The sequence below is a fragment of the Curcuma longa genome, chromosome 2 (genome assembly GCF_044706935.1).
Source record: "Curcuma longa cultivar G26 ecotype Majalengka, Jawa Barat chromosome 2, ITB_CL_G26_1.1, whole genome shotgun sequence".
Classification (NCBI taxonomy): domain Eukaryota; kingdom Viridiplantae; phylum Streptophyta; class Magnoliopsida; order Zingiberales; family Zingiberaceae; genus Curcuma; species Curcuma longa.
Window position 1 is genome coordinate 5680004 of NC_133862.1, and position 16591 is coordinate 5696594.

Here is a 16591-nt window from a genome sequence, read left to right on the forward strand (position 1 = left end):
GGAGACTCTGAGTTAATAGCTTTAAGTAAAGAGGTAAGCCCATTGCTTTCACAAAAGAAAATTTAGTTAAGAAGACGCAGTCATAAAGCTAAAAACTAAACTACTAAACTCGATTATCAAGCATAGTTTCCATGGTTAAGAGTCAGCTTTTAACTTGAGCAGATACACTAGACAGAAAAATTTAACGAGAAAGGAATCCAAAGCTCTATCAGGCATTAGGATCTCAATCATATTAAGTATAAAAACTCAATTATGTAATAAAGAGTTTCAGCATGTTATATGATCCTGTTTATCCCAGCTGTTATCTAGGATTTGCAGCAGCAGGCACAAAATAACCATAAAAAAATAGGCACTATAATAACTTAAATTAACTGAAAGACACATCTATTAATAAGAAATAATGAGTGGTTTGCAAATTCATGACATAATATAATTGATCATTTTAATCAGTATATTACTTCTATTTTTCTTTGCTTTAACTTGCATAACACAACATATGGAATCTGCCTAAGCAGGATGCCTTGATTTTATGTATTTGGCATTGGGTTTTATGCACTAGTTCTTAGAATTGGTAAACAATAGCAAAAAAAGAAAGCTTCTAGATTTATCAAGCCTGAATTCCATATAGCATACAGGTAAAATAAGGATAAGCAGCTCCATGATGTATAATACTCGAGTCTCAGTATAAGATGGAAGGAAAAAAATACCAATAGGAGCCATGGGCATTCTTAGGATTCAGAGGTGGTGGCAAGAAAGTGTTCTTGTCTATGACAATATCAGGAGGATTTGCACTTGATTTCTCAGTATATTCTTTCTTTGCCAAGGTCAAGACAGATTCCACAAGGTCAAGGTCATCTTTGCGACAACGCAATACAACGGCTGGTTCTTTCAGTCTTAGCAAGCTCTGCATCACAAAACATTAGTGGGCTTTCTACCCCCAAAACTTGTAAAATGCAAAAAAGGAAAGATGAAATAAATAAAGGAAGTCAACTTCTTTTCATTCTAATCAGTAAGTGTGCCAAAATTCTGAAGCACATTTTGAATGTTTGTTGACATCTTAATATAGATATTTTTTTTTAGAATAGCTATCTTTCTAGGTGATTGATCAGATAAGAATAAGAAAGAAATGTCTGAATTGCATCTGTCCTAAAGTAACCTGGACTATCAGATCTTTCAGGAGCTTTGCATAAGCTTTCCGGTTGTTGCTCACAAGCAGGAGCTCTTTTGCTGCCGCTTCTTTGATGGAGCTAACTAAGTCATCCTGTGCCTGAAGAACTTTTATACGAGAAGCATTCAGCTGCATGGAGTATTCGCTGTAAAAAACAATATATAACAACGTCAAATGGAGATTGAAATCAGATAAATGTAGATATTAAGGAATTCAGCAATTTTCAATGCAACATCTGCACATAAAATTTCAACAGGATGATCACAAGTTAGTTTCCATGTGAAACTTCCAATTGTTTAGACATGTTTGAAATACTTATATCATTCAGAATTTTTGACAAACATAAGCCCTATTACTCATTGAACTCCAATACTTCGGTAATGTTGCAGAGTATATTAACGGCACCTTTAAAAAGAAAAGAATTTTAGGGGGTTTAGCATATGAGAAGTTCCACACAAGCCATCATGTGTGACTGACCCAATAAATTTTCATTGCCACAGTAAAACTAGTAATTGGATACTTCTGAACTGATAGGCTATAACAATTTGACGTCCTATATCACTGCTCATTTACTCCAGGATGCTACAAAGGCACAATAAGTGGGTGTATAATTGTATGATCGCACCAACTTAACGGTGAATTAGACCAGAAAAGATCATAGGATATTTACAAATCTTAGTAGGATCGATACGAAAAGAGAAAGAAAGACAATGTTAGAGTATCACTCAGTACTCTTATATTTTTCTTCATCGGCATATGGTACTAACTTTTGAGTTCCATCTATTTACTGCAAGATTTTAGTTAGATTTAGCTGTTTGTAGTATATGCCGAGTATTCTTATTTTAGTTAACATATTGTCTATTAGCTTAGAGCTTTCGACAGTTACCATGATACCTATGTAGACAGATCCAGCTCTAGCATATGCCCACTATACTTATGTTAGATAAAAGATGATTCATTAATACATGGTTGAGATTACTACATCAGTACAAGTATTTCCCCCTATTTTTTCCTGCACGGTTGAGATTACTACATCAGTACAAGTATTTTCCCCTACCTACATGTTTGAGATTACTGCCAGTGGCCCTGGATACCGATATTTACCGTTCATCCAAAAATTTCGGTACGGTTTTCCCCTAGTTTTTCCTACATGTTTGAGATTACTACATCAGTACAAGTATTTTCCCCTTCATATCCTGCCAGTGGCCACTGGATCAGCAGCGCAAGTATTTCCCCCTAGTTTTTGCCCCTAGTTAGAAGCATATGGAAATGGTTACTAGCCTCACAAAAGGAGTGGATTGAAGAGAAACTAACCATATTGATTGAACTGGACCTTGTGCTTCAAATTGATTTGTAATGGAGCAGTACCAGGATGAATATCTTGTTCCAAACAAGAATTTCATATTGTTACAAAACTCACTAACTTCTAGAATTACCAGGATGTGTGTGTGGTTGATAATTAGCAGTTCTATCTCATCAATATTTTTAGAAAAAACAAAGGACAACTTGTCGGCTATCATGAAAACAAAATGCATATTCATAGTAAAAACAAGGCAAGTCACAGTGAGAAGCCACTTAAAGAAGGAATGTCAACACAAGAGAGAGAAAAAAAAAAGATTGTGTATTAAAGGAAGATGCAAGGCACATTACATTTTCTTACGAATCTCAACTTGCTTCTGCTTTCGTTCATATTCTTGCCTGATCTTCTTTTTATCAGCCTCAAGAAGTTGCAGTTTTTCAATGTTAAATTCCTAAGACAACCAAAAAGGTATGGAAATATTAATTTAATAAAAGGAAGCATTTTACCGAGTACCACACCAACACTATAAAATGGGAAAAACTAGAGCAGGCATGCAACAATATTATGAGATAGAAGGAGAGTACCAAGTGAAGGGAATTAAACTACAACGCTACTGTCTCCTGGCATTGTTATTGGCATGATAAATGAGTTTATAATTTATTTAAAATGCAATTTTTAGAACTTCAGCCTGAAATTGACTACATATGATAGTTGGTATATACAATACAATGTCGATGTATGAATGATGAATCTCAATAGCGTCTCAAAACATGTAGTAAGCTCCTCGAATTCACACATAAAGCAAGCATATGAAGTTTATAAAATTATAAAATAAACAAATTGCACAGATCAAGAACAAAATGTCAACGAAATCCCTATTTTCGAGCAAGATTAGGATTATGTATCACTAGGAATTGTTGATGATGGAAATAAACCTGCATTGATCATCGGTAACATCAATTCGAAAAAACTAAAGCAATATCCACTTTTTTTAGCAACTGGATGCAAAATGTCCTTTTTCTATATAGAACAGGGATCGGAGACCCTTTCAATCAACAGAAGGGAAAGGAAATTTGGCACCCGAAACACTTAAGATGAAAGATCTTAATGAATCAAAAACAATTTGAACCTAAAGGAGGAATGACCACACCTCCTCGGCGGCGACGTTGATTTCGTTGGCCTTCTCCTCCGCCTCCTGGCGGATGAACCGCACCATCTGCTGGATCTGCTTGGAGACATCCGCGTCGTTCATCTTTGACTCGATCAACCAGCAATCCCTCGATTGAGGAGGAGGAAGAAGAGTGGATGTGAGGGCACGATGTAACGGAATGCCTCCTCTGGCCTGGAAATGACTATATATAGTTCGTCGGATTGACCTCGGTAGCGGTTGCGAGGAGGATAACCAGGGGCATAATGCGATCGGATCCTTTTGCGTTTTTCATTCTCATTCTTAGAAGGCCAGTAAGATGCGACCTGGTAGGGTCCAACCAAACGACGAAATGGAAAATCCTGTGGTTGGGCAACTCTCCACCGTCCAATACTCGGATTTGATTCGAACTTTTAAAACACGCCCGTGAGCATCTGCGATGCCAATTTTGACCAGTTAAAATTATCAAAAAATAAAAATAAAATTAGTGAGATTTTTAATATTATGTCTTATTTAAAATTATATAAATAAAATATAATATTTTTAAATTAATAAATATAAAGTATATAATAATAATAATAATAAACAAATATGGAAAGTAAAATAAGTTTTTCATTTAAAAAATCACTGTTCATCCGCCGATCTCTTCCTCTTTGTGTTGATCTCTCAGCGCGGAAGGTCGTCGGCGATGGCGTCCAAAAGGATCCTGAAGGAGCTCAAGGATCTCCAGAAGGACCACCCCTACGTATTGCAGCGCAGGTATCCTGCTTTCTGGTTCTTTCCGATCGCTACCTCTTTCGCATAGGGTCTCCTACTTGAAATTTTGCCACTAGTTTGTGGTGCAGTTTGGTCTCAGATCTTCATTCGGTTGTTTCATTCTCTTTTAGGCCTTTGCCTTTGTTTCGGTTTTTTTGCTTGTGGCTCGAACTTATTGGGTCCTTTCCCCCCTATATCTGTCCTCAGTTTAGAAGAAAATTTAATGAATTAGTGTTATGCTGGATTTTCCATGTTAGCAATTCTTTGTTAACCAAGATTTTGTTTGTTTGTTTTCATGTAAGGAAGGACGAATTCGTAGGAAATGGACAGTTTTAGGCATTTATTTGTTTAGCACATACATGGTGTGGTTGGTTTCATCGTACTTTTTTTGGAGAAATTGGCTATTTGCATTTCTTATCTAAGCTGTTGATGCTAGGAGAGAAACGGTATGCCCATGATAACAGGTCTAATGCTCCCTACAATTTGGATTGGATACATGAAGAGTATCCTACAATTAACTCTATATAATCCATGTCCTTGGAAACCTCTCTTAATTTTGTTGGGTAAAGTTGTTTTTCTATCCTTTACACCTTCGATTCTATTGCAAGAAAAGAGGTGGGAACCCCACCCCATGCGTTATATGGGAATGATCATGAGAGTAGAAGATTGTATTGCAAGTCGATGGCATTGCAGTTTAGATCTTTTGACAAGACTGATGCAGAAGATATAATTGCAAGTTGATGTGATGGATTGGAGCCATTAATAGTTAAGCATCTTGATACGGAATCATAAGAGTTGTAAAGTTGGTGGGAAGGATCATGAGAGTAGAAGAGGCAATGGGAAGAGTGAGAACTGAGTAAGGGATAAGACAAGGAATTGGGTGAAGCAAGATTCATGACAATGGGATTAGAGAGAGTTTAAGGAGGCAGACATGGTGGATGTTTGGAAAAGAGTGGTGGAAGGTTTACTATTGAGCCTATTTATCATTCTAAAATAATGTCATCTAGACCTAACCGGAAATGAATGAAGTAGAGAAAAGAGGAATATTTCACAGAGAATGCAAGGGCCTAAAAGATTGTTTCAATGAGGTGGAAGGGGAGATAGAAGGATTGTCGAGTGAGGTGCAGGTTTTAATTTTGGGGCTAAAAAGGATTAGATAGTGTATCCATTTTGATTAATTTACCACTGAGGTTGCAATAATTATAGTGTGCATAAGCAAATGATGTAAGTAGGTGTTATATAATTAGTTGTATGTGGTATGTCTGCAAAAGCATGTAGAATCTAAATGGGTTGTCTATATCTAAGGTTATAAAAAAAAGCATACTAATGGTATGTGTCACAGCTCGAATGGCTTCCGGCCCTAAGAAATAGATCCATTTGCCTCTAGGACAATTCCATCTCCTCTATGACAATCCCTAAGCACAATAATGGTATGTGTCACTGATGTATAACGTGTATTATACTGATGGGTGTTCACGATTTATTCTAATGGCAACATTGATAATTATAAGGCAGTACTAGTGGCTAAAGGACACAAACTTATGGTGTGGATTGTTTTGAGACACTCTCACTTGCAGCTCATCTCAATTCAATTTCTATATTTTTTTCCTTGGTAATAAACTAGAGTTGACATATGTCAAATGGATGTCAAAAATATCATTTTATCTAACAACTTTTCTGAAGAATTTTATATGGTGTAATCTCTAGGAGGATTAAGATATATAGATTTAAAAGGGTAATTTATTGTGCCAAACAAAGTTCTCAAATGTAGTTTGAAAAATTCTTCTTGGAAGTCACTTAAGTTGGTCCCGGTCCCAAATGCAACATAGCATATCATCGAATCTTTGTTTGACATGGTGCTAATGGTATTGTAATTTGACAGTATGTCAAAGATTCTTCTAACAATATTTGATGTACAAGATAACAATGACATCAAAAAGAATCTGGACACTAAATTTTGAATCAAGCCATTGTTCATGGGATTGACATCCATATCAGGATCCCTATTAAATCCTTATTTGGAGAAGGGAAAAATTCGAACTGAAAATGCCAAATTAAGATATAAAAGTTGAAAGAATGCTCATTTTCTCTTTTTCCTTTCTCTTATTTCTCTCAAAAAGGAAACATAACCTTAGCTGCTGCATAGTTTAAGAACAGGAACAATGTGTTTAGTACACTGTTAGATGCAGAGGAGATCTACAGCTTTGCCCTACAATATAGTTGTAGTTGTACATCCTTTATTACTATGTTTAGATGGTGAGGAGTTAGTGTAAGATCCTTTTGACCTTAACAGTAAGTTTGCTTTTCAAGCTTGTTTTATTGTGTTTCATTTCTGCATATCTTTTCACTTCGAATGTACTTGCTATCGCACTTTCTAAAGCATTCTCCAGTATGTCAAATACCCTCACAAACTTTAGGTGAAACACACAGCAGTTGGGTTAAAACTTTTATCCTGAATGAAGTATGATGCCCATTTTACTAGTAGAGATTAACCTAATATTTTTTTTTCTCAGGCTAAGCATTAAGACTTCATATTTAATGATCATAAAAATACATAGCTAAGATCTAATTAGTATTGTAGTAAATTTTGATACTTTTTTTTTTTTTTTTTTTGCTTTCGATATGTGGTATTCTTCAGGGTTTTTCTTTCAGGACGAAAGTTTTCCATCCAAACATCAATAGCAATGGCAGCATTTGCCTTGACATCTTTAAGGAACAACGGAGTCCAGCTCTGACAATTTTCAAAGGCTACCTTTCTTTGCGTTTTCATTTTTTAGCTTTTTAAGTTTTAACTCTCACCTTTTGCGGCTTCTTCGGAATCAAGGGAAGTCAATGGTATGTTAAGCCAAGGGTACTGCTATTTCCCTTCATATTAGTGTGTCCAAACAAAATAACGTGAACGTAGCATGGCTGTCATCTCAATTCTCTTCTTTTCCTGTTGTTTCTTTGCAGGTGCTACTGTCAATCTGCTCCCTGCTAACAGACCCAAACCCAGACGACCCACTGGTTCCAGAAATTGCCCATATGTACAAGACTGACAGAGCTAAGTACGACTCCACTGCCAGGAGCTGGACCCAGAAGTACGCAATGGGCTAGTGCCGGCAAGGCCAGATGTGGTCTGCCACTTTAGTCATTTGTCAATGTGTTAATTCCGCATGGAAACACCTCTTGTGGTATGTCAGAGTGGGGATTACCCTCTCCTGCGTCACTTAACTGAAGGATTAAGTCTCTATTAGGTGGGTTAATACAAAGATTAACAATAACATATAATGATTTGTCATTAAGGAATTAAACTTCAATTAAGTGATCTAATGCTTGAAACATGGAGTTTAGATTATTGAATGTGGGTTTAATGTGTAGATCCAACAACCCGGTTCATTAACATTAATGGTCTGTTATGGATTATAGGCTTTTATGATGGATGATCCCTCCTGGATGATCATGGTATATAGTCCATTTGGACATCTTGAGGATTTGATTGACACTTCTTCCTCCACCTCCCTTACCCATTGAAAAGGAACTCCGGTTGTTGTCCGATCCCTATAGAAGACTTTTGCTGTATTGTAGGGATACATCTAACATAAATAAAGGATACAATGACTATTTCTTTTGGGCTCAGGTCAGCATTCAGCTTAATTTGTCGTTGTATCAATTCAGTTTTGATTTAGTCTTATTATAGATGATAACTAGATCTTTTAGACGATGCATCAATGATTAAGTTCAATGTATCGTTATTGCTTTCATTAACATCTTCAAGCTGCTAGGAATGATGGTCTATGGTCATTCGTCTACAAGGGTGTTCAGATCTGAACCTTCAAAATTTTGTGTCCTTCCATTGATTAGATTTTGGATAATTAATTGTTTAACATGAATTTACTAGTCTTCTTTCAAGTGCGCAGGGCGTTGAACTCTTGTTTCCCGATGGAGCTACAGAATCGTCAGTAGCACAGGCGCCTTGCCAACGAAGGTGAATCACTTCCATTTGTTAAATAGGCCAATCAAGATATTGAGTAGCATATAATATATTTTGACATAGTCTATAAGTTTTTTTATTCATAAGCATTTGCTCTCTCAATCATCATTTTTCTAAACCTTTAATCAGAACAACGAGCCTTATGAGAAGGTGACATCTCTCTTCCAGACTAGCAGTAGACTCCTGACCTGAAGTATAGGTTCATGTGGTTCTGGAGAGAAGCATGGTGCTCTGTTATGCTACACTTTTCTTTTTGGACTTGCACTTGGAAAAGGCAAGGTTCATTGAACGCTGGTGTTTTTTTTTAACATCCTGAGCTTCTCTGGTCAAGTCATGCCAAATAAACACAATTCTGAGGCAAGAGTAATAGTGTTTGCATGTTTTTCAGTATACAATTAGTTTATATTGCTCTTATGTGTTCATGTATGTTTCTTGTAGTGTTGGGATGGTCGCAGAAAACCAAGGTTGTCGAGTGCAGACCTTTGACGATTCCCTGCGGCACGGCGCATAAATATCACTGACTCAACCCGCTTAATTTACAGGTGACTCGCTACTAATACAAGTAAAAAGCCGCCTGGAATCTTGCTTTTTTTTAAAAAACTTGTCGTCATCAGTTATCTAAACATAGTTAGTGAGTAATTACATTACATCGCAGCGACGGTCGCAGAGCAGAGCTGCCCATCACCCTGCGGTCAGAGCTCACGCTGTTCTGCACCCAAGGATTTGACCGTATTCCACGCCGCCTCGTCACGTGCCACCACGATGCCTCCGCCACGTGGATATGCGAAACCCGAGGCCGTAGAATCCGCGTCATCGACCCGCGACCGCGGGCCCCGCTCCTCGGCTTCCTGCCCGCCACGCGTCCACGGGCAAATCGAGCTGTCCTGTTCCGAACAGCGAACAACGTCTCTTCCCTCCGAATTCCATAGCATGGGAGTCCGGACCTATCACAGGCATCCACGTAGGTTCATCGCCATCGCTGGCTGTTCCTCTATATATGGCAGAGCGAAGCCTGGAGCAGACTCTCCCGCCCTACCGCACGCCACTCTACTGTCGCACTCGGGGAAAAGGAAGAGGGAGAGCTTCGTGCACTTTGTTCCCACGTCTTTTCTCTCTGCTTTTTATCGGCATAAATTTCTGGGCCTTCTCAACGAGGAAGCTCTCACTGCATCTATCTTCTTCCTAGGAGCGGTTTTCTGCTAGTCACTGGAATCTCCGTCTCTCGTGGCTTGAAAAGGTTTGGTCTCGCTGCCGGGTCGGTGCTCTTGCTACTTGTAGGGGACGAACGAGATCGCGACGACAAATCGCTTCAAGATTCCTCCTTTACGGGACCGACGGCGGAGATAGGCCCCGAGGTTGACTGGCCATGGGGAAAGCTCGCTCCTTGCGCATCTTCTGGAATGACCCGGATGCCACTGATTGCTCCGGCGACGATGAGGACCGCTGCTTTCTTCCCGGGCGCAGCGGGGTGCTGAGGGATATTGGACCGCTCCCTTGCGCCGAAGTGAGCAGGCTTCCGAACCGGACCAGGTCCGCCGCCAGGCAGCGGAAGAAAGCGGCGTCGGGGATTGGTAATGGCGGCGTCGTCGCCGGCAGGGAGCATAAAATTCCGGGGCGTGCGGCGGCGTCCGTGGGGGAAGTATGCGGCGGAGATCCGCGACCCGTCGAGGGGCGTGCGCGTGTGGCTGGGCACCTTCGACACTGCTGAGGAGGCTGCGCTGGTGTACGACGCCGCCGCTATCCAGCTACGCGGCACTGGCGCCACCACCAACTTCTCGCCTTCTGCCGCCGCCGCCGCCGCCGCCAAGTCTCGTGAAAATAACCCCACTTATGTGTCCGCCGGCTACGAGTCGGACTCCGAGTCGCACACGCTCTCATCTCCGACGTCCGTGCTCCGGGTTTTCTCCTCCTGCACCGCGGGAGCAGGGGCGGCGGAGGAAAGGTGGACGGAAGCCGGAATATGGCTGCCAGAAAGCACGGAGGAGCTGGTATCCTTCGGAATCACGCCGTTATGTAACGACATGTGGGATCTCGAGATGCCGGAATCGAGTTTCACAAACGAGGTGGCGGTGGGATCGGCGTGGTCGTCGGATTTGGGGTTGGCATCGTCGGCGTGGAAGGGAGACGATTGGTTCGGAGAGATCGGCGATCTCTTCCCCATCGAACCACTCCCTGCTCTTCTTTAGCAACAGCTCGTCGTTAAGCATACTACCGTAGCGGATGTGATTAAGAGGCTGCAAAACCGGTTTAAATCTTTTACCAAAACGGTTTAAAACCGTACCGGGGAAGCGTCTTTGTTTGCAAATTTTGTTGAAGTGTTGGGTTATATCGCTTATAAACGCTGCTAAATATTTATAAAAATATTCTAGAAATGAATGTGTGAGAGTTACACCTAAATTCCTTATCCTTGCATCACTCAAACGTTTTTGAATAAATTTAATATATATATATATATCTACACCTAAATTCGTCACTATACTTGCATCACGGTAAATAAATCAAATGTTTTTGACAAATTTAATATTAATTTATGCATATATAAATCGTATTGTTTATATATAATTAATTAATTAAATTTAATTAATTTATTTGAACAGTTGTCGCGTTGGGCCGGCCCATTCCAATCTGGGCTGGATCCATTACCGATGGAGTTAAAAGGGTTCCAGTCGCTGGACAAAGGGGCAGCTCTGCGTCTGCATTGCACTTCGTTAGGGTTCGGTCGGAATCTCTGGGATCCTCAGCTCGTTGCCTTGCGATGGCCAAATTATTTTGGTTGGAAGCCATCCTTCCGCTGGGAATCATCGGCGTGATGCTCTGCGTGATGGGAAACGGGCAGTACTACATCCACAAGGCCGTCCATGGCAGGGTGAGATCTTGAAGTTTTGTGTTTTTTTTTTTCATTCTACTTTTGCGTTGGTATGGTAGATGAGGTTGTTTTTCTTGCCGATCGAGTTGCAGCCGAAGCATATCGGTAACGACGTTTGGGATGTGGAGATGGAGAGGAGGGACAAGAAGATCATGGAGGAGCACAGCAACGCTGCAAATTAGGTATGTATTTTTGTTTCGTAATGTTCCTTGTTTTGTTTTGTTTTCTCTTTTTTCAGTACAAGGTTAACTTTACAGTGTCTGTACTAGTGCGAGAGGAAACATCTTTTAGGGATCATAATTCTAATTTGATCTATCAAGGTAGTTCGATTTTGTGTATTTGTCATCTCCTGGAATTTGGACGATTGTAGCTATCCTAATTCCAGATCCGTTAATATGCTTCATACGATAGTAGTAGTACTCAACTAGGATTTACGGTTGCAATAAGGGATTTGATTGGTTGCAGACACAATGGTGAACTATAAAAGTTTGAAGAAGTTGGATTTGGATGCTTCAGACGAGGAAAATTGGAACTATATTCAAAGCAAATCTAACGCAAATGACTCATTGTCTATTAGTACTATCTAGTAAGTACTAACTAACAAAACAAGGTCTGGTGTTATCTGAATATTGGTGAGATGAATCTTCTGTTACTTGGACTCAGGAACATTTTATCCGAGTACAAGTATGGATCTTGGTATGAATAATGTTTCTAATTTTTTAATGGTTGGTCAACGAAGGTGTCTGTGTCTGATTCAAGAGTGTTAGGCACAAGAGGGATTAGGGGTACATGAAGAATGAGAGAATGGAATTTATTTCCTCAACTTATCCTGATTATCAAATATGTAACCAGTTATGAGAATTGTTGGACAACATCTTAAATGTTTTGGTCAACACCTTGAAATTTTCTAGATCTTGTTTGGGAGGATGTTAATCTTTCATCTCTGAATTGTTTTTTCACCTCTGTATTGTTTTCCTGTTTTTCTTGAAATTTTCTCTCTATTGTTTTCCTGTTTTTATCGGAGTTGAATCAAGTTATCTTGTTTTGAAGATTAGATTCCATATTCACTTTTTCTAGTCCTTTCTCTGAATGTGTCAAGAAAAACAGAAAAAAAAAACTCTTTTCCAGATGTTTCATTACATCTTAGATGATCTTTCTGCAGTTTATTATTCTAATTTTGAAAGATTAACTATAATGATAGTCAGCTTGAGTGTGCAGCATCATTCTAATGATTGTATCAAGTTCAGTAAATTTTGGTTTTATCCTTAATATAGCTGCTACAAACATATAAGAGAAACACATGCTCAATATTTTCTAATAGATGTGAGATTAGCATTAATGTCAAGGTACTCTGGATAGAAAAATGAAGGGAAATGATGTGTCCATTGATTCATGGCTGATAATGATGTCAGCCAAATTGATTCATGGCGCCAGGAGCCTTATGACAAGGCTTGCAAGCGAGCTCTGAATGTCCATTGGGGCTCAAGATAACCAAGCCTTGTCTATTGTGAGAGGAGACAAGGGTTGGTTTGTGGGGATGCTTCATCTAGGTTATGTGCCATGAGGAGATAAAAGGTAACCGACAAGGGGGAAAAAAAGACATTTCCCCTGGCTCTCTGCAGAAAGAATTTGTTTCCCCTCACTTCTGGGTGGAAATTTTTGGGCCAAAAGAGCTTTCCATGGAAATGAGTTCCAAACCCTTTCTTCTTAACTTCCTTATAAATAATTGAGGGAGAGGAGCATAATCGACTGAATTCATTTCGTTCTGCCTGATCTTGTATGCGTTCTTTAGTTGAATTTGCGCGGAAGTTCTGTATTGGCAGTTAATACATATAAGCTGTACGTCAATCTGCCCCAATTTTTTTTTTTTTTTTTACTGACACTGCTTCCAGTTTCTTGATTGCAGGAGGCGATCACACTCTAGATGACCATCTAATTTGCACAATAAGCTTTTGTACTTCAATACCTTTCTTGCTCTTTGCTTCTGCTTATAATATGGGTACCAAGGGCCCTTGTCAATAATAAGGATATAGCTTAGCTAAACCATTACATGACTTTCTGCTTGCTTGTCGCTTGTAAAACTTCACAATTTGATGGTCATGTGGAACTTGCATTTCTTCTATTGTTCAAGTCAGATTTATTAGCATTGTGAAGTCAGTAATGGGATTGGTAAGGACTAAATAGTGATTTAATCATATAAATGTATTCTTTTGAATTTTGATTCAGTAGAGAATATTGTATAATATTGAGAGAAAATAATAGTAAAAAATATTCTTAAATATAAGCATCCATGGAATTTCAAATCAATTTTGGAGAGAAACTACTGACTTATCTTGATTGATGATGCAATTTAGTAAAATTGGTAGTTCGAGTTCTTTTACATGTCCAGATGAAGAACATAACCTTAATAGTCCCACATCATTGCTTCTATTCCATAAATATTTAGAATAAAAGGATAAATCAAAACAAAGTACAGAAGAAAAAAGAGGAGAGGAATGAACAAATTCAACCTGCGTGCACAAGCAGAGCACACAGAAGCAGCATCACAAGGCTCGGAGCGTTATTGTGGGATGGACTGCTCAACCATCAAAAGCAGAAGATGGACCCAAAATTGTGTGTGAAATAGTGCCAAGTGAGGCAGAGGGTGATGAGCTTCCTGGGGCAAGGTTAGTTCGGGGACTCGAAAGGACATGGGAAGGTACTTCAGAATCTGGATGCGACGAAGAAAAGGTCAAAAATTCATCGACGAGGTAGGCCTCTGAGTCGTCTTTTCCTTCGTTGCTATCGTCCAAGTAGAGGATACCCTGCTCGGTGAGCTGATGGTACTCCACCATCTCCCTGAGGAACATGTTCTCTCGTGCGATAATGTCGTTCTCATTTGCTAGCCTGGATTTCTCAGCCAGTAACGTCTCCAACTGGAGTCTTATCTGAACGTTAACTTCTTTAGTGTTCGGCTCTTAAAACACTGGGACAAATCAATGCAGCAAAGAGTAACGAACCAGGTCATCGTCGGCTGGGGTGTCTCCTTTCTGACGGCTTTCCCTCAACGTCTTGTTCTCCTCTTCAAGCTGAGCACATCGTTCCTTTGCGAAAGCTAATTCTTCCTTGGCAGTCTTTAGTTCTAGCAGAAGAATCTTGGACTTAGCAGTCGTTGCATTGGCAACCTACAAGAATGAATAAGAAAGACTGCTCTTCACATAAAGAATGAAATCTCCAAAATAAACAATGGCTAAAGTTCTATGATCCAATCTTATCAAAGTAGATGCCACATTCAAAAATGATGCATTGACTGTACAGTGAGAGTAAAATTGTTATGTTATGCAAACCAATCGATACACAATTGCCACCTTACGTCGCGAGAAGCCTTCAGTTGGACCTCGCGGCCAGCCGGATTGTGGGAGAGATTGGTTGGGACCTTTGTTTTTGTAGATCGACTCGATGCATCACGGGTTCCAGGTTTTGCATCACGGGTTACAGGTTTTCCTTTTACTTGCAGCTTCCTCGTTTCTCGGATTGTATCATTCCCCTAGCAAATTATGGGAGGTTAAAGCAAAACGATTAGGAATTCGATGTTTGATTAACATGAGATTAGAAGTCATTTGATGGCATGAAACCGAAGAAGAACATGATTAGATGGTTCAATTAAACAAAGCAAGTTTTTTTTTTGTCTCAAATGATACATACTATTGATGCCAAATGGAATGCCAAAATTGAGCTGGTTACACAAAAGCTGAATTAATCGATAAACTAGTGCCTAATTGCATACATTGTTGACGAATTAACATCTCTTCCTCGCATTGTTGTATGAATACTTTGTCACTTCAAATAGCAATCCGTGATGATCAAGTTGTTCTTGTAGATTCAAGGTAAGAAAAATCTCTCGATCTGCCTGATTTAAGGTCCAGCCCTAAGCAGTTCCTCTAGATTCTAATTTTTAAAGAAATTCACCATCAGAGATCAAACGGGTTCTCAGATCATTGGGAAAAAAAGGAAGAGGAAAAATCGAATCACCGTCTAAGAAACACAATGCGATCAGGCAAATGGATCAGAGCAACAAAAGCAATCCTAAATCTCCGCAAAAGAACAGAGCGAGAACAGATTGGGAGAAAGAAGGATCAGGGCGGACGAACCAGTGAATGTCTCTGGCGAGCGAGCCCGCTCTGGACTACGGCACGGGAAGAGGAGGCGGCGGGGGCCGGCGATTCCTCGGGGAACGGACGGAAACCCTCGGAGGTACTCGACCGAGGCACGCTATTCCTTCTCCGGCAGGCCATCACCTCCCTGCGAGCGCGAACCGAGGGAGGGAGGAATTCTTGTATTTGGTTCTTCGTCCTCGCGATGCGGGAGACCGCCCGCATAAATGGCCCCCCAAGCAGACCGAGCCTTCTTCCAACTACCCAAATTGGTCGCGGGCCCCGGATATTTCTCCAATCAGTGCCCCGGTTCGTTTCTGGGTATGAAGACGTCGGTCGTGTCGTGGAAATGTAGTGTGACCGTTGTTGCCATCGTATGGCGGTTAGTTTGCAATTTGATGGGGGAAAAAAGAATAACAGGATCGAATGAAGAGTACCGTAATGAACACCCGTAAATCCGTGAAGCTCTTTATATAACCGTTCGATCCCAATTGTTTAATCTGAGCCGTTCTCATTTTAACGGTCAAGATGAATCTATTTTGAATCGTACGGCCTTATTGGGGATATTGCACTGGTTTTAAGTACAAAAAGATTGCAATTGAATAATTATGGCAAAAAGAAAGTTTTTTTTTATGAATTAAAATCTGAAATATATTTTTAATTTTGAAAATTTTAAAAATATTCAACTTAATTATTTTAAGTTAAATTGGAATCAATTTAATCTCAATTTTAACTTAAAAAACTATGACAAAAATTAAAAATCAAGGTGTTTTTTTAATCACCAAAAGGGTAAGACGACATCAAATTTTACTATTCAATCATATATAATTATCTAAATATTATTTAATATTATTTTTTGAGTACTTATTTTTTATCTAAATCTTAAATTGTTCAGGTTTATATAGCAGCTACAGTTTTATAGTTGCTATATCTGTTATAGCAACTATAATTTCGTAATTGCTATTATATGAATTTTTATAATTTTTATTTAAATTATAATAGCTACATCGTAACTGATATAATATGTCTGTTCGATTCAGAAATTAGACGGGAGATAACAGTATTAAATAGTATTGGAGGTCGGTTGAATAATTATATACTATTAAATAATTAAATATAGTGTCTTTTTGATTAAAAAATTAAAATGAACATGTTTTGAAAAAAAAGGGAGTCTTTTTTATTTTTCCCAAAAAAACACATGGTTCTTTTATTCCATATATCCACTTAAAAGAATAATTGAAAAACACT

The 16591-nt window shown here is 39.2% G+C and overlaps 4 protein-coding genes and 1 pseudogene across 5 annotated transcripts; 3 read left to right on the forward strand and 2 right to left on the reverse strand.

Annotated features, from left to right (window-relative positions):
- Positions 1 to 555: 555 nt before the first annotated feature.
- On the reverse strand, positions 556 to 3910 carry LOC141821476 (V-type proton ATPase subunit E-like; annotated as a pseudogene).
- Positions 3911 to 4303: 393 nt separating this feature from the next.
- Positions 4304 to 7467, forward strand: LOC141821477 (ubiquitin-conjugating enzyme E2 5B-like). The gene is made up of 3 exons (XM_074708898.1): positions 4304 to 4374; positions 7149 to 7206; positions 7324 to 7467. Exons 1-3 carry the CDS (start codon positions 4304 to 4306, stop codon positions 7465 to 7467), a joined length of 273 nt encoding a protein of 90 aa, XP_074564999.1.
- A 1965-nt stretch (positions 7468 to 9432) lies between these two features.
- On the forward strand, positions 9433 to 10682 carry LOC141822278 (ethylene-responsive transcription factor CRF2-like). Its single transcript, XM_074709718.1, is given in 2 exon segments — positions 9433 to 9920; positions 9922 to 10682. Coding segments are annotated over 2 exon segments (819 nt in total). The 5' UTR covers positions 9433 to 9710; the 3' UTR covers positions 10531 to 10682.
- Positions 10683 to 11034: 352 nt separating this feature from the next.
- LOC141822086 (NADH dehydrogenase [ubiquinone] 1 alpha subcomplex subunit 1-like) lies at positions 11035 to 13340 on the forward strand. 2 transcript variants are annotated; one of them, XM_074709511.1, is made up of 3 exons: positions 11035 to 11210; positions 11303 to 11392; positions 13103 to 13340. In XM_074709511.1, the coding sequence occupies exons 1-2, from the start codon at positions 11100 to 11102 to the stop codon at positions 11390 to 11392; spliced, it is 201 nt and encodes a 66-aa protein (XP_074565612.1). In that variant the 5' UTR covers positions 11035 to 11099; the 3' UTR covers positions 13103 to 13340. The 2 variants fall into 2 exon arrangements, with proteins under 2 accessions (XP_074565612.1, XP_074565614.1); XM_074709513.1 differs by having other exon boundaries at positions 13117 to 13340.
- A 449-nt stretch (positions 13341 to 13789) lies between these two features.
- LOC141821478 (uncharacterized) lies at positions 13790 to 15568 on the reverse strand. Its single transcript, XM_074708899.1, has 4 exons — positions 15341 to 15568; positions 14563 to 14736; positions 14210 to 14374; positions 13790 to 14137 (listed from the first exon to the last, which is right to left on the reverse strand). Exons 1-4 carry the CDS (start codon positions 15566 to 15568, stop codon positions 13790 to 13792), a joined length of 915 nt encoding a protein of 304 aa, XP_074565000.1.
- Positions 15569 to 16591: the final 1023 nt, after the last annotated feature.

Excerpts from the sequence above, each read along its gene's own strand:
- LOC141822086 (XM_074709511.1), top strand. The coding sequence starts at position 11,100 with ATGGCCAAATTATTTTGGTTGGAAGCCATCCTTCCGCTGGGAATCATC. Across the intron at positions 11,211-11,302 it reads ACAAGGCCGTCCATGGCAGG|CCGAAGCATATCGGTAACGA; the intron begins GTGAGATCTTGA and ends ATCGAGTTGCAG.
- LOC141821478 (XM_074708899.1), bottom strand. The coding sequence starts at position 15,568 with ATGCGGGCGGTCTCCCGCATCGCGAGGACGAAGAACCAAATACAAGAA. Across the intron at positions 14,737-15,340 it reads CTCGCCAGAGACATTCACTG|GGGAATGATACAATCCGAGA; the intron begins GTTCGTCCGCCC and ends ATAATTTGCTAG. Across the intron at positions 14,138-14,209 it reads CCCCAGCCGACGATGACCTG|ATAAGACTCCAGTTGGAGAC; the intron begins GTTCGTTACTCT and ends GTTAACGTTCAG.
- LOC141821477 (XM_074708898.1), top strand. The coding sequence starts at position 4,304 with ATGGCGTCCAAAAGGATCCTGAAGGAGCTCAAGGATCTCCAGAAGGAC. Across the intron at positions 4,375-7,148 it reads CCCTACGTATTGCAGCGCAG|CTTTTTAAGTTTTAACTCTC; the intron begins GTATCCTGCTTT and ends TTCATTTTTTAG. Across the intron at positions 7,207-7,323 it reads GGAATCAAGGGAAGTCAATG|GTGCTACTGTCAATCTGCTC; the intron begins GTATGTTAAGCC and ends GTTTCTTTGCAG.